Source organism: Oppia nitens, unplaced genomic scaffold, assembly GCF_028296485.1.
Source record: "Oppia nitens isolate AA-2021 unplaced genomic scaffold, nextdenovo-longstitch-racon4-pilon3 scaffold42_pilon_pilon_pilon, whole genome shotgun sequence".
NCBI classification, from domain to species: Eukaryota; Metazoa; Arthropoda; class Arachnida; order Sarcoptiformes; family Oppiidae; genus Oppia; species Oppia nitens.
In genome coordinates, this window is record NW_026533224.1 from 310,078 (window position 1) to 325,775 (window position 15,698).

Genomic DNA, 15,698 nt, shown 5'->3' on the forward strand with positions numbered 1-15,698 from the left:
GTATGTGTGGATCAGTTACTGTCTTCATCATCACTATCATCATCATCGGTGGTCACTATCATCATCAACAACAACATCAAGACAACAACAACAACAATGACATTGGCATCAATTGTCGGTACAAATCGGTGGCGCCGACATCGGGAATCAATGAGCGAAATGCGTGACCTGAAAGGATCTGTGGTAACGATTGTCGAGTATTCGGGTAATCGAGCCGAAGGTCGGATCAAGAAGTTTAATGCCGGACCAGTCGGCGATGGTGGGGTCGGCGGTGGTCGCGGCGGTGGTAGTACTAATATGTCGGTCGAATTGGAGGAAACCCGATTGAATCGGACAACCTATTTGGGCTATTATGTTGTCCACGACTATGAGCTACGTAAATGGAAATTGACACAATTTGTACCGCAACGAGTGGCCACCCGACCCGCCGCCGCCGCCGCCGCTGCCACCACAACCAATGGCTTTCATAGGTTTGTTTGTCTGATTAATCGGCCGATTGATTGATTGATTGACCATTTGTTTTGTAATAGTAATGGTATCGACGGTTGCGTCGTCGGCAGCGGACTCGGCGATCGTATAGTGATTCCCGCTGGTCATCAATTGCTGGTCGGCATCGACGACGACGACGACGGCATAGATGTGGCCAACAATAACGGTGTACTACACGATGTCGTCAACGGCGACGATAACCGAGTGGTACCGCTAGTGAACGTCGAAGAAAACGGTACCGAATTGCTCGATCTGGACAAAGACGACGAACTGATACGTGTGGACACCAGCCAAATGTCGGTGAAAACATCGGCCGATTTGTTGTTGGTTACCGACAGCGACAGTGATAGTGTCGAGGCATTCAAACGGTCGATGTCGGCGACACACTGTGTCGGCTTCGAGATGTTTGCCAACGAAATCGGTCGCTACAATCAACCGAATTGGATGTCATTCGCCACCGATGACGGCATCTACGTAGTGAACGTCACGGCCCACCGAAACTCTGCGGCCGTTTCATCACTAATCAAACCGTGGCTGGAATCGCGTTCAACACAAAAAGTAATGTTTGCCTCCAGGGTGGCCACCGACTACTTGAAACATTCGTTGGACATCCAGGTCCAGGAAGTTATTGACTTACGTATACTCGACTATTGTCTACAGCGTAAACAATATCGCGAACAGTTGGCCGCAGCAGTGATGGAAACAGGAGTCGTCGGCGGTATTGGTGTTGGTGGTCATCGGCAACGATATATGCAAACACCGACAACCATAAAGTTTCGTACATTAGATGAGATGCTTACTGAATATCTGGCCATACGATCGCCTCGGATGTATCCGTCCATTGATTTTCGTCATCTATCGGTTCGCGTCCAGAATATCCTGACCGTTAGGACAGTATTTTTGCGGCAATTGTTTGCACTGATTCACTATAAACTCAACGAAGACGTCTATCTGATGACCGCCCGATCCCAGCGATCACTAGTGACAGCCGGCGACGACTTATACGAAGTACTCAAATCGGACGACAAGGAACTGGATGTCATCAATCAGCCGTTCAACGAGTCCGAGCTAACTGAGCGCCGACACATCGGTCTACCGTTTTTACGATCAATGAATCGTTGAGACAAAAAAAATATATTTGTTTTGAAGTTATGTTTTTTTTCTTATAATTACGATTTGTTTTTTGATTTTTTTTTCTGGACATAAACTTTATATCTATTGATATATACATTGTATATCTATATCTATATATTTAGTTGATTTTTTTTTGGTTAAAAAAATTGAGAGAAATTTCTAGAAAGTTTCTAAAACAATATGTGGATTCCATAGTATAATAATAATAATAATTGTAAAATTTCTATAGAAATTTAATTTCCGAGAAATTTTCTCATTGAAATTCCTATTAGACTATTTCTATTATTTAATTATTATTATTTCTATTATTATTTTCCAAATATATTTATAACTTTTATATATGTATTATATATACAGTATATAAGTTATAAATATATTGCAATATAAATATATATATATATATATATATTTATATTGCAATATATTTATAACTTATATACTGTATATATAATACATATATAAAAGTTATAAATATATTTGGAAAATAATATTTTTTTTACGATTGTTTTGTTGTTAATTATTTATTTTTTTTGTTTAAATATTAATGACATTTTCAAAGATACAAATTTACAGATTTATCTGTTAATCGCTTAATAATAATAATAATAATAATAATGATTCAAAAATCTCATTACTGATTGTGTGTTTTTTTTTCAGTTCAAAATTCAATTAAAAAATTTATTTTCATTATTGTTTTATCATCATTATTATTAAACAATAGTAAAAAAATGTTAAACTAATTATGTTATATTTTGTTATAATAATAATAATTATTATTATTATTAACCACAAAACGTTTTGATTTATTTTTATTACATATATTTTTCAATGTTTAAATTGTTTATTTATTTATTTTTATATTTAAAAATAAATATTACTTTTTTTATATTTAAAAAATAATTTTTTAAAAGTATTTGTGTTGAAATTAAATAGAGTACTGGAAACTAAAAAAAAAATAATTTTATTATATTTTTTATTATTATTAAGACATTGAAAACATATGTGTGTTGTTTATAAACATTTAAATAGTTTATATGTATTACTAATAAACAGTATTAGTATTACTATTATTATAATTGTCACCAAAAAAAATGTGTTTATCTTAACAAATGTTTTATCTCTATTTTAAATTTATTTTAATTTTTTTTACATAATTTAAAATTTTTTTGGCTAAATATCAAACAAAATATTAGGTAAGATTAAAGTAGTTTTTTATTTATTTTGTTGTTTAATTAGTGGAAAAAATAACAATTGAATTATTTTATTATTTTTATTATGCAATTTGTTTTGTGAAATATTTGACAGATAGTTATAATTAGAAAGTGTGTGCAAAAAAATATGACATTTGTTTTTTATCAACTAATTTATTTTAAATCCATAACAATTAAAAAAAATTATTAATTAATTTTTTTACAATAATAATAATAATTAATATATGTTTTATTAATTATAATTATAATGAACAAATTTATTTTTAGACAATTTTAAAAATAGATAGTATAATGGATAGTATGTATATATATATATTAATTTTTTTTAAATAGTTATATATTTATATAATTGTTTTTTTAATTAAATTAAGAGAAATATAACTATTAAAAGTTAGGAAAAATTAAATTAGTAATATTTAATTAAATGTTACTATTAATTAATTAATTAATTAATTAACTAAAAATTGGATATAAAAAATTAAAAACTAATTTATTATGATTATTATTATTAAATGTTATAATGTATATAATTTTTTTTTATTTTGATTATGGTACTAGTAAACTAATCTAAATTATATTTTTTTGTGTTTTTTATTTTATTTTTTTTGTTTAAATTATTAATAAAAATATTTACTAACAGTAACAGTGATACTTAATATAGTTTTATTAAATAAATATAAAAATAATATTAAATGTATAGTTTAAAGTAATTGGATTATTATATATATTTAGTAATTATATGACATATACTATAGATATAGATATATAATTAATTATTTATAAATTAATTAATATTATTTTAAGATTATATATGTGTTATAATTGTTATGTTATGTTATGTAAACGCAAATAGTATTTCATTCAACAAAATGATAGATTGATTGAAAATGTTTTTAATTAATTACCGGTAATTCATAACTTATGTATTGTGTATATAAATGTATGGCTTATTACCAGATAATAATGTAAAATAAGTTATAGATAGGCGAGGTTAGGTTGGGTAATGGGGGGGGGTTAGGGAGGTATAGTTTGGTACATGTAGTAGGTATGGGGCGCTACATAACAACAATTCAAATGGCAATCAGATCATTATATGTTGTTTGATGGTGTGATGGTCGCCACCGTTATGATGGCCATCACCGGCACCGCCAGCGCCGCCGCCACCGCCGATACCTCCAATCATCCTTGACTTTGCTGGTGACGGAGGATGAGTAGGTAGTCGTCTGATAAGCTGGTCGTTCAGTTCGCACAGTTGCCGTAGAAATCCAATATTCGGGAAAATCGATCGCTGTCTGACCACTTTGCCGACGGCTTCCTGAGCCGTCAATCGCCGTTTGATCATCAAATAGGCCAAAACCAATGTAGCCGATCGGCTGATACCTTCGCCGCAATGAACCAGTACTCGGCCATCGCTATGTTGTAGACCACGGTGTATAAAATCGGCCGCTTTTTCAAAATGTCGATATAGCGGATAGATTGATATGTCCAGTGCCTCAATGCCGAGAAACTCGATACCCGAACTTCGGTAATATTCGGCCGATGTGTTGACCAAACCGAACTGTCGGTCTTTACCGCAACTGGCGTTCAGTACGTGTGTTATACCCAATCGTCTCAATAGTTGCAGACATATAGCTGTTGTCCTATTGTTTTTGTATATATATACAGTAATGTATTGAATATTATTATTATTTAATTATAATTATTATTATTTAATTATTATTATTATTATTTAATTATAATTATAATTATTTTATTTAAATTGTATTATTTTATTTAAATTGTTATTATTTAATTATAATTATTATTATTTAATTATAATTATGATTATTTTATTATAATTATTATTATTTAATTATAATTATTATTATTTAATTATAATTATAATTATTTAATTATAATTATTATTTTATTCAAATAGTTATTATTATATTTAAATTATTATTATTATATTTAAATTATTATTATTATATCTAAATTATTATTATTTTTATCCAAATAATAATTATTATCAAAATCTAAATTATTATTATTTGTTTAACTAATATTTGATATTTTATTACTAATAATTATTATCGGTTTACTAAAAATTTAATATATATATAATATCTTAATATATAATGTTTTAATTAAAAATTTACTAAATTTATAAATATATTACTAAATGCGTGTTTGAATTTTTATTAATACTGTATTATATACTGTATTAAAGTTAATAATATTATAGATTTTAGTACATATATTATTGAAATTAAATTTACTTTAATATATTTTTACATTAGTTTTTTTAGTTTGTTTTCGATAATAATATTAAATAATTAGTTAAAAAATTAAATTAAAATAATAATTATAATTTTCATACCCATCACTGATATAAATGTTAGGATAGACCTCATTGTAGGGTTGTTTCGGTAGATAATAGTAACCGTTATTTGGTTTAGTAATGATTTCAATCAATTCATTTGGCGTACAACTGGGCGATGGGTTTCTCCACCAACTGTTTGATGAATACATTGATTTTATTTTTTTTTTTTAAAAAATTTTTCTTAAAATAAATATTATTATTTTATTTTTAGTGGAAAAATTAATATATATTTCAACAACAAATTATTATTATTTATTTGTTTCAATCAATTTAGTTTTTCTTAGCAATTAGTTTTCAAAACTAACTAATTTGTTGTTGACATTAGTTTAAAGTAGTTTTTACTTATTATTATTATTATTATTATTATTATTATTTAATAAATATAAATTTTTTAATTAAAAAACATCATCATCATAAATGTCACATAAAATTTTTTCATTTAAAAATTTAAATATAATAATAATAATACAACCAATGAGTTGTCGATGATGTTTGAAACTACTGTCAAAACACTTTGAATACTTAAAAAACTAAAAAAATCACAGTTTTTTTGGGCAAAACTAAAAAAACAACAAAAAACTGTTTTCAAGTTTTTATTTCAATGACTTTTGAAATTTTTTAGTTTGAAAAAAATTGTTGATTTCAAAGAGTTTTAGACTTATTTTGACTTTTGAAGAATTTTTTTTTGTTTTGAATGACTAAATGTTTTTCAAAAATATATATTATATTTATCTTTTAACTTATGATATTACTGTATACTGTATATAATAATAATAGTTAGTAGTAGTGTTTTAGTGGCACTAATCCAATCCCCATCAGCAGCACTGGTAGGTCTGTAGGTGTAGGTGTAGGTCTGAGTCAGTCATCCAATACAACACTACACTACTATAACTTCAAATTCTATACATTAAAGTCTATACAACAGTATTATATTATATTTAAATAGACAGTTATAGGCATTCAATATTCTGTGTGTGTGTGTGTGTGTGTGTGTGTGTGTGTGTGTGTGTGTGTGTGTGTGTGTATGTGTATGTGTATGTGTATGTGTATGTGTATGTGTATGTGTATGTGTATGTGTATGTGTATGTGTATGTGTATGTGTATGTGTATGTGAATGTGTATGTGTATGTGTATGTGTATGTGTATGTGTATGTGTATATGTATGTGTATGTGTATGTGTATGTGTATGTGTATGTGTATGTGTATGTGTATGTGTATGTGTATGTGTATGTGTATGTGTATGTGTATGTGTATGTGTATGTGTATGTGTATGTGTATGTGTATGTGTATGTGTATGTATGTATGTGTGTGTCAGTACTGATGAATAGTGTTTAAAGTTATATTTGTCTGAATTTTTTAAAAATTTTATTTATAAAAGTGAACCTTATTTTTGAGTTTTTATAAATGTATTTCAATGTCATCTATAGTTTGGATGGTTGTGTTGGCGGCGCTGTGTTGTCATGAATCTGGAGGTTACGACTCTCTCTCTCTCTCTCTCTATGTCTTAAAAACTTGCATTCATTAGATTTTAAATGAAATTCACAGAATATTTTTGTATGTTTTCTTTACTCTCTTTATTACACTATTTATTACTCTCTCTCTCTCTCTCTCTCTCTCTCTCTCTCTTTGTGTCTGAAAATTTTTGTTTAAATAACAGAAATTATTGATTATAAGTATATTATAAATATATATTGTAAATATAAAGTTTAGTTATAGACTATAACTTATAGTTGTAATAAAGTTTTGTATATTTGTATCTACTAATAATATTTATAATACATATTGAATACTGTATATATATATATACAGGTATAATAATTATAGCAAATTTATATAATACATATAAATACATGATATAAAATTAAATAAATATATAATATATAATTATTATTAATAATAACAGTATAAGAATAACAATAAAAATATATATAAATAAATGTATAATAATAATGTAAAATTGTAAGTACATTAAGTACAGTACAAATCTATATATATATATATATATATATAAGAAATATATTATTTATTTATTTAGAGGATTAATATTAAGCCAATAAATAATTTTTATATGTTATCAAAAATTTTTGGATCAAATTAAAACAAAAACACTTTTAATTTTAAACACAAATTTATTTAAATACACTTAAAATAATACATATCTATAGATAAGCACTTGATATACAGTATATATATGTTATATATAAACTTAAAAGATAATAAAACCTAATTTATTGGTTCAATCATCACTTTTAAAAACACTTAATTACTTGTTTTAGATATAAATTTTTTGAATTTTATATTTTTCATACAAAAAAAATTATTATTTGAAAAATATCTCTTATAAAAATGTGTCCATAAAATAAAATTAACTTTTTTTAAAATTATTATTATTATTAGTTTAGTTGATATTATCAAAAACATGTGGTCCTCCACGTGTGGTCAGACAGTGATAATAAAACTAAATTTAATTATTACCGTATTATTGTTGTCATCATCATTATCAGGTGTTGTCCACTGTTATCCCCGGCCAACCGATTGCCGTACCCAAGTTGTATCGGATAACGGTGGCCATACCTATCTGGGATGTCGGGACTCGGTTAAGACTACCAGCCTATCGACTAGTAGTAGTAGTAGTAGTAGTAGTGGCCATAAAAATATTTACTCATTTAAGGTAACTAAACAAACAATAGTTTGGATATAATATAATACTAATTATTATTATGATTATTATTTAGGGTATACCCTATGCACTGCCACCAGTAGGTCAGCTGCGGTTCCGAAAACCTGTACCATTTCGCTATACCCGACCCGTGACCATCGATGCCCGCCAGTATCGCAAGCCATGTATACAGCCGTTTGTTGTTGACTACCCGTTCGGGTCAATGTCCGAGGATTGTCTGTATTTGAACGTATGGACACCCCGGTCCCGACCATCATCATCGGCCAATCTATTGCCCGTAATGATCTGGCTATACGGCGGTGCTTTTACAATCGGTTCGGGCAGTCAATTCGGTGCCATGTATATGACCAGCGATAACATTTACGAAGGGACACAACTGGCGCTCAGGGATGTAGTGGTCGTAACCCTGAACTATCGTTTGGGTATATTCGGTTTTCTGTACGGCAATCGTACCGATTGTCCGGGCAATCAAGGTTTCTGGGATCAGTCGGTAGCCATACGTTGGGTACGCGATAACATACGTACGTTTGGCGGCAATCCCGACGAGATTACATTGTTTGGCGAAAGTGCTGGCAGTATATCCATAAGCAATCATATCGTATCCAATGTTACCCGTCATCTGTTCAAACGGGCTATCATGCAGTCAGGTATGTGTGTGTCCTATTGAACCTATTGATTACAGGGGGGAACTCATAATTTCTCTCCCTAAAATAGGATCGGCATATATCAAACTATTTTCGCGCGATACCGACTACTCCTATCGGATTGCCCGTCGATTTGCATCCAATCGTCTACTGTTTCCGCTGAGCGGCAACTGTCCGCACGATAGCTCCTGGATTCAGTGTCTGCGCCGCAAACCGGCCAAAGAGCTACTGACGGCACAGGTACTATCCATACTGTTCAATCCGTCTAAGCCGTGGTACACGGTATGGATACAACAGTTTACGCCCATTTTCGGTGACCAATACGTACCGATATCGGTCAACCGGGCCGTCAAGCAGGGTGACTTCAAAAAAGACGTCCACATCCTCATGGGTCATGTGGAAATGGAGGGCCTACTGTTTACCGCAGCTTTCGATATTGTCAAAGGTATGTCCGGCCGATACTTGCCGTTTGTTGGCCAACCCACGCGTATAACCCGCGATTTAGTCGCCAACGATATACGCCAGTATTTCTTCGACAACGATACCATCGGTGTACGTATTGCCGATGAATTTACCAAAACCTTTGACCCCGATCCCGATCGGTTGGACAGGGATGGCATCCGAAGTGCAGCCGTACATGCATTTGGCGACTATTTCCTTACGTGTCCGACCATATTGTTTGGCGGACATATTGCCAATAACCGGGATTTCCGGGGCCGAGTCTATCAGTATAGGATGACATCGACGCACAGGTACTCTATATCGAGGAACAGCCTATGGGCTAATCATACCCATACCGATGACATAGCACTGGTATTTGGCGCACCGTTCAATGATCATCGCTACTGGACAGATGATGACCGCAGGTTTAGCCGACATGTTATGGATATTTGGATATATTTTGCTAAATACGGGTAATTTCCTGTTAATATATGTATATATATATTGTTTGTATACTTATTGATGATATGACTATTTTTTTGTAGGTATGTCCCCAAAATCCGGGGAAATGTATGGCCACCGTACAGTACCAATCGGGACGGTATGGTTAACGCTACATACCTAGAGCTGAATCCCGATAGCAAACGTATGGGTACGGTTTGGGTAGACCAGTATCGGCTCAACTATGCCAATAACCCCCCGATAATTGGTGATTGTTTTTATTTTTGGAAAGACATATTAGACGACCAGTTTTAATGACACATTTAAAAAAATAATTAATTAATTATTTATTTTTAAAATTTTTTGTAATTATTTAATATCAACTATATAATTTTTGTTTTATATTTTATTTATTTTTTTTTATTTATGATTATATTTAATAATTGAGACAATTATAAAAAATACACAAATATGATATATATATATATTAAAAAAAATTATTTTACAGTACAACAACAAAATTTTTTTATATAGTTTATATTTTTATTTTAGTACAGTATATTGTATATATATATTTATATAGATTTAATTGTAATGATATTTATTATTTTTCAAAAAATTAAAAACACAAATAATTTTGATTAATATTTTATTTTATAAAAAAAATTAATATATTTTTATGTTTGGTTAAAATGGGTAATAAAATATACAAATATTTTTTAAGATATCTATAACTATCAATCAATAGACTTTAAACTTTGACTGACAATAATACTATTAATAATAATAATAATACAATATATTTAGTGTATTTAAATATACAGTATATATATATAAGTCATATATGGTTTGATTCAATTAATTATTTTTTTTGGCAATTTATCAACATTTTTATATTATATTATACAACAAAAATAAACTATTATAAATAAACTATTAGGCAATAGCTGCTAGTATTTAATATAATTATTTTTCACACATCTATTAATATCCTATTTTAATAATAATAATACTACTAATTGTAAATTGTGTTTAAAACATATGTTTAGTTTATTATTATTTTTTTTAATAGACATAATTAAATTTTATCAAAAAATTTTCACACACTTTGTATATCAATAATTATGTAATAATTTTGATGTCATATACTGTATCTAAATTATAGGTGAAATCTAACTGATTATATGATATTATTATTATTAATAGTCATATGATTATTGTTATTATTTCAAGGATATATTGAAAGTTATTTTACAGTATTTTTGTGTAATTTATTTGTTTAATTAAATATATAAAAAATAAATTATTTTTGTTATTATTATTATTATTATTATTATTATTACAGTTGCTAACGAAATAATATAATAATATTTTATTAAAAAACTATTAGTTAGTTATTATCGATTAATTGTTTATTTTATTTTTAAAAAATAATAATTATTATCCAGGGAGATTTTACTACAAAAACATTGGTTGTTAATAGCAACATATGATATGAAAAAAAATAAATAATTATCAACAACATTTCTACCATTATAATTATAATTGTTATAATGTTGATAATATTGTATGCAATAATAATAATAATAATAATAATAATATCCTAGTACAATTATTATGTTTAAGTAGATAAAATTTCACATTGTATTAAAAACATATAATATTAATAAATATAAATATACCTGTATATAATATAATAATATTGTTTTATTATTAAATAAAATTAATAATAATATATTGAATATAATAATATTTTTATTATTAAATAAAATTTATAATAATATATTGAATATAATAATATTTTTATTATTAAATAAAATTTATAATAATATATTGAATATAATAATATTTTTATTATTAAATAAAATTAATAATAATATATTAAATATATATATATTTAGTAGTGTTTAACTAAATGTAATAATAATACTAAAGCTAATCTCAATTTTATAATTAAAGTGTTTAATAGATTTCTATTTAATTCAATGTTTAATTTAATAACTAATAATAATAATAATAATAATATTTTTTAATTAAATAAATAAAAAAAACAATGAACTTATTAACTATTTTAAAAATCAATATTATTACGAAAAATATATCAAAATTATATCTAATAAAATCAAGAAAATAATTAATTAATTAATTAATTAATTGAAAATTTAAAACTATTAAATGGCTAATAATAGCAATGGTATACAATTTATATCGTTTAATACAATCGGTAGCGAAATTGTTGATCAACAACAAAGAAACGTTGGTAACGATGGGCCAGTTATCACACAACAGCCCCAACAACAGTCGTCCAACAACTTTACCGGTAGTCAACCGCCGCCAGTCTATATGACCGGTAGCGGCGGTAATACCGATTGTTGTCTATTTTGTTGCTATAGTACTGGTGATGATAGTAGTTGTTGTTCAAACCTGTGCGAACTACTTGGCCGTATAGTACTGTTCCCGTGCCGGTGTTCATGTGACCAGATAACCGCTGATGGCCATAGTTGTACGGTATGTTGTGGCCAACCCTACGACTGTACGTACTGTGATTGTGGTGCTGGCGATGCCTGTTGTGGTGGTGGCCATCATTGCGGCGGTCATTGTGGTCATTGCGGTGCCTGTGATTGCAGTGGCTGTGACTGTAGTGGGTGTGACTGTAGTGGGTGTGACTGTAGTGGTGTTGATTGCGGTGGGTGTGACTGTGGTGGTTGTAATTTTTAAAATAATATTTTATTAAAAAAATAAATTATTTAATTAATTAATTTTATAAAATTTTAATAGAATTTTTCTCATCAATAATCTATCATTAAATTTATTTATTATTTATTTATTAATTATTCATATGATTTATAATATGATATTAAATCATGTTTATTGTGAATCAATTTATGTATCAAATAATAATAATTATTATTAGTATAAATTAAAATTATTTTTGTAACACAAATAAATTTTTATATATTATACTAATATATTTTTATTATATGCACAACAAATAGATTTTGAAAATTTTTTGATAAACAAAATAATAAAATGTAATTAATTTTTTTTAATAATTATATATTTATATATATAACTTTATAAACTAAATTATCGTAAATTATAAATAATAGAAAATGTATAAAACAATAATAAAAAAATAACAATAATTGTTTAAATTTTAAATAAAGTTTATTTTAATTAGTAGTTTAATATATATATATAAATAATAAACTATGTTTATAATATAATATTTAATTAAAATTATAATTGTTTATTTTAAAGACACAAAAAATAAAATATATATATATATAATTGCGCATCCCTGATGATATATTTAATCATAAATATAATAAACAATTAACTTTTTTAATTTTTTAAATAATAATTTATATACAAGTATGCAATTATTATTATTGTTATCATTGTATATGTTATCAATAACTATATTATGATAATTTATTAAATAAATTGATAACATATATACTACAGTATGATATATATATAAATAATGTTTTCAATGAAAATAATATTATTATTTATTTTATTTTACTTTATTAACTATTATTAACTGTTTAATAGTTGAATATATTTTTTAAATTTATTTATTTAATGTTTAATGTATAAACTATTGATATACTATAGTGTAATAATATAATCACAAAAAATGTATAAAAATTGATTATTATTATTATTATTACGAAAATAATTTGCAACAAAAAAAATAATATTATATTAGTTTATAAAAAAAATTAATAATAAATAATAAATATTTTTATATATATTTTTTCTGTTATAAATTATTTTTAAAAATTTTAAATTTTTTTAATGGATAATAACGACAACACCGTCACCACCAATGGTGCCGCCGAAGAATTAATACCTATTAATACCGTCGTCGATGACCAGCAGCAGCAGCAGCCGTCGGTAAAAAAAGATGGTCAGCAGCCGATTACCCGACAGCCACCGCAACAGTCGTCTATGTTTACCAATAGTGATCCAATTGGTGGCGACGTATACCTGTTCACCGGTGGCGGCGGTGACGGTGGCGGCGATAACACCGATTGTTGTTGTTTTTGGTGTTGTTGTTTTGGTGGGGATAGTAGTAATAGTAGTGGTGGTGATGGTGGGGGTGGGTGTGATGGGGATGGGTGTGACTGTAGTTTATTTGACTGTAACGGATGTGATTGTGACTGCGATTGTGATTGTGATTGTGATTGTGATTGAGATATATAAATAAAAAACTATTTATTATTTTAATTATAGTAATAATTAATTATTTATTTTTTTATAATTATGTATTAATTATTTAGTTAATTAATTAATTAATTTAGTTTATTTATAAAATTATTCATATGATTTTTTTTTAAACACACATATTAAATCATTTTATCAATTAAATCATCAATTTATGTATATATTTATAATTATTTCCAAATAATTTTTTTATAAATTATATTAATATTTTTATTCAATGGACGACAAATAAATTTTAAAAATTTGTTAATAAACAAATTAATTAAAAATTTACTGAATTTTTTATTTTTTTATAAATATTTTTAAATAAGTGTTAAATAAATGTTGATTATAAATAATTGACAATATATATATATATATTTATTTATATAAGTTTAATTAAATAATCAATTATACAAATAATTATTTAAATATATTAGTATTATTATTAAAAATATTTAAATATTTTTATATTATAATTTATAAAAAAAAATGTTTACAAATTTACAAATATATTGACAAATATTTATGTTATTAATCGTAAATATTTTGATTAAAGTTTTTTTTTTTTTAAATAATTATCTATATTTAATACTATTTATAAATCAATAATAATTAATTAGTGTATAATATAAATTTTTATTATAACAGTTTTGAAATTTAATAAGTTTTAATAATATTATTATTATTATTAAAATATAAATTTTAAAACAAAATAAAAATGTCAAAATTTTATGAAATAAATCTAACAACAATTATTGTTTAATCAGATTATATATTAAATTATTTCAATTATAAATTGAAACTAAAAAAAAAAGTTTCTGCATATGTTTTTATGCAATATATATTTATTTATTTCATTCAAAAATTTGTAATTATATTATCAATATTATTATTATTACTACTACTTTATAACAGTTACCATGATATTAATAGATAAAAAAAATTAAGTTAAGTGTTATAAATTTGTATTTATTTTTAATATATTATTAAACAATTATTACAGTATTTACTTTATTATTATTATTATTATTATATACAGTAAAATTGTTTAATTACAATATATATTGTAATATAATATTTAATATTTTAGTATCCTAGTTTATTTTGTTAGTGCATTTAGTACTATTGATAAACATTTCATAATTAAAAAAAAATTTCATTATTTATTTTCTCAATTAGTAATATGGTATTTATAAATATTATATAATAATAAGATATATAATTTACAATACAATAGTACATTGTATAACCTGTATAACAATATGCAATATTTAATATATTGTGTAAAATTTAATTACAACTAATATATATATATATATAGAGTATATAACCTAGAAATAGATTAATTGTCAAAATTATATGAAACATCTAAAAATTATTGTCAATCATAGTATTATTATTATTAAACAATTATAATTACAATAATTGTTTGCAAGTATTTTTTTTTATTCATATGATTTATATAGAATAAAATAATTTTTATTATTTTATTTTTCTAGCAATATATTTAATTTATGTTGAAAAAAATCAATAGTTTCAATAAATTCTAGAAATATCTATAAATTAAATATTTATATTAACTAAAAATGTAAAAAATTTTAAAGTTTTTATCTAAAAAAAAATAAATAATTAAAACTAATAATAATTATAATTAAATTTATTTTTTTTTAAAAAAAAAATAATGGATTACAACAAGTCTAATAAAATCATTGATAATGACAACAATGTAGACCAACTACAGGCCAACAACACATACTATGCTAATAGTGGACAACCATTAGTATCCTCACCAGTGACTATCATCAGCCAACAGCCCCAGTCTAACGACACTAGTAGTAGTAGTCCTACACAAGTGTTGGACAACCCATCGGACAACAACAACACGACTACTACTGTCCGCTCAGCCGATGACGAGTGTAACCAGTGTTGCGGTGAAGTTTGCGAATCAATGTGTCGTATACTACTGTTTCCCTGTCGGTGCTCCTGTCGGCCAATCAAACCCTACCGGTGCTGCCGGTCGTGTTGCGACCAACCGTGCGATTGTTTTGAAATATGTGGTTTATTGTGTTTGTGTTCAATAC

The 15,698-nt window shown here is 26.2% G+C and overlaps 3 protein-coding genes across 3 annotated transcripts; 2 read left to right on the top strand and 1 right to left on the bottom strand.

Moving 5' to 3' along the window:
* On the top strand, positions 1-1,669 carry LOC128959186 (uncharacterized). The gene is made up of 2 exons (XM_054305126.1): positions 1-470; positions 531-1,669. Exons 1-2 carry the CDS (start codon positions 97-99, stop codon positions 1,609-1,611), a joined length of 1,455 nt encoding a protein of 484 aa, XP_054161101.1. The 5' UTR covers positions 1-96; the 3' UTR covers positions 1,612-1,669.
* A 2,151-nt stretch (positions 1,670-3,820) lies between these two features.
* LOC128959176 (dual specificity protein phosphatase 3-like) lies at positions 3,821-5,345 on the bottom strand. Its single transcript, XM_054305116.1, has 2 exons — positions 5,194-5,345; positions 3,821-4,474 (listed from the first exon to the last, which is right to left on the bottom strand). Exons 1-2 carry the CDS (start codon positions 5,343-5,345, stop codon positions 3,916-3,918), a joined length of 711 nt encoding a protein of 236 aa, XP_054161091.1. The 3' UTR covers positions 3,821-3,915.
* A 2,270-nt stretch (positions 5,346-7,615) lies between these two features.
* Positions 7,616-9,718, top strand: LOC128959177 (cholinesterase 1-like). The gene is made up of 4 exons (XM_054305117.1): positions 7,616-7,867; positions 7,932-8,523; positions 8,591-9,434; positions 9,507-9,718. Exons 1-4 carry the CDS (start codon positions 7,616-7,618, stop codon positions 9,715-9,717), a joined length of 1,899 nt encoding a protein of 632 aa, XP_054161092.1. The 3' UTR covers position 9,718.
* Positions 9,719-15,698: the final 5,980 nt, after the last annotated feature.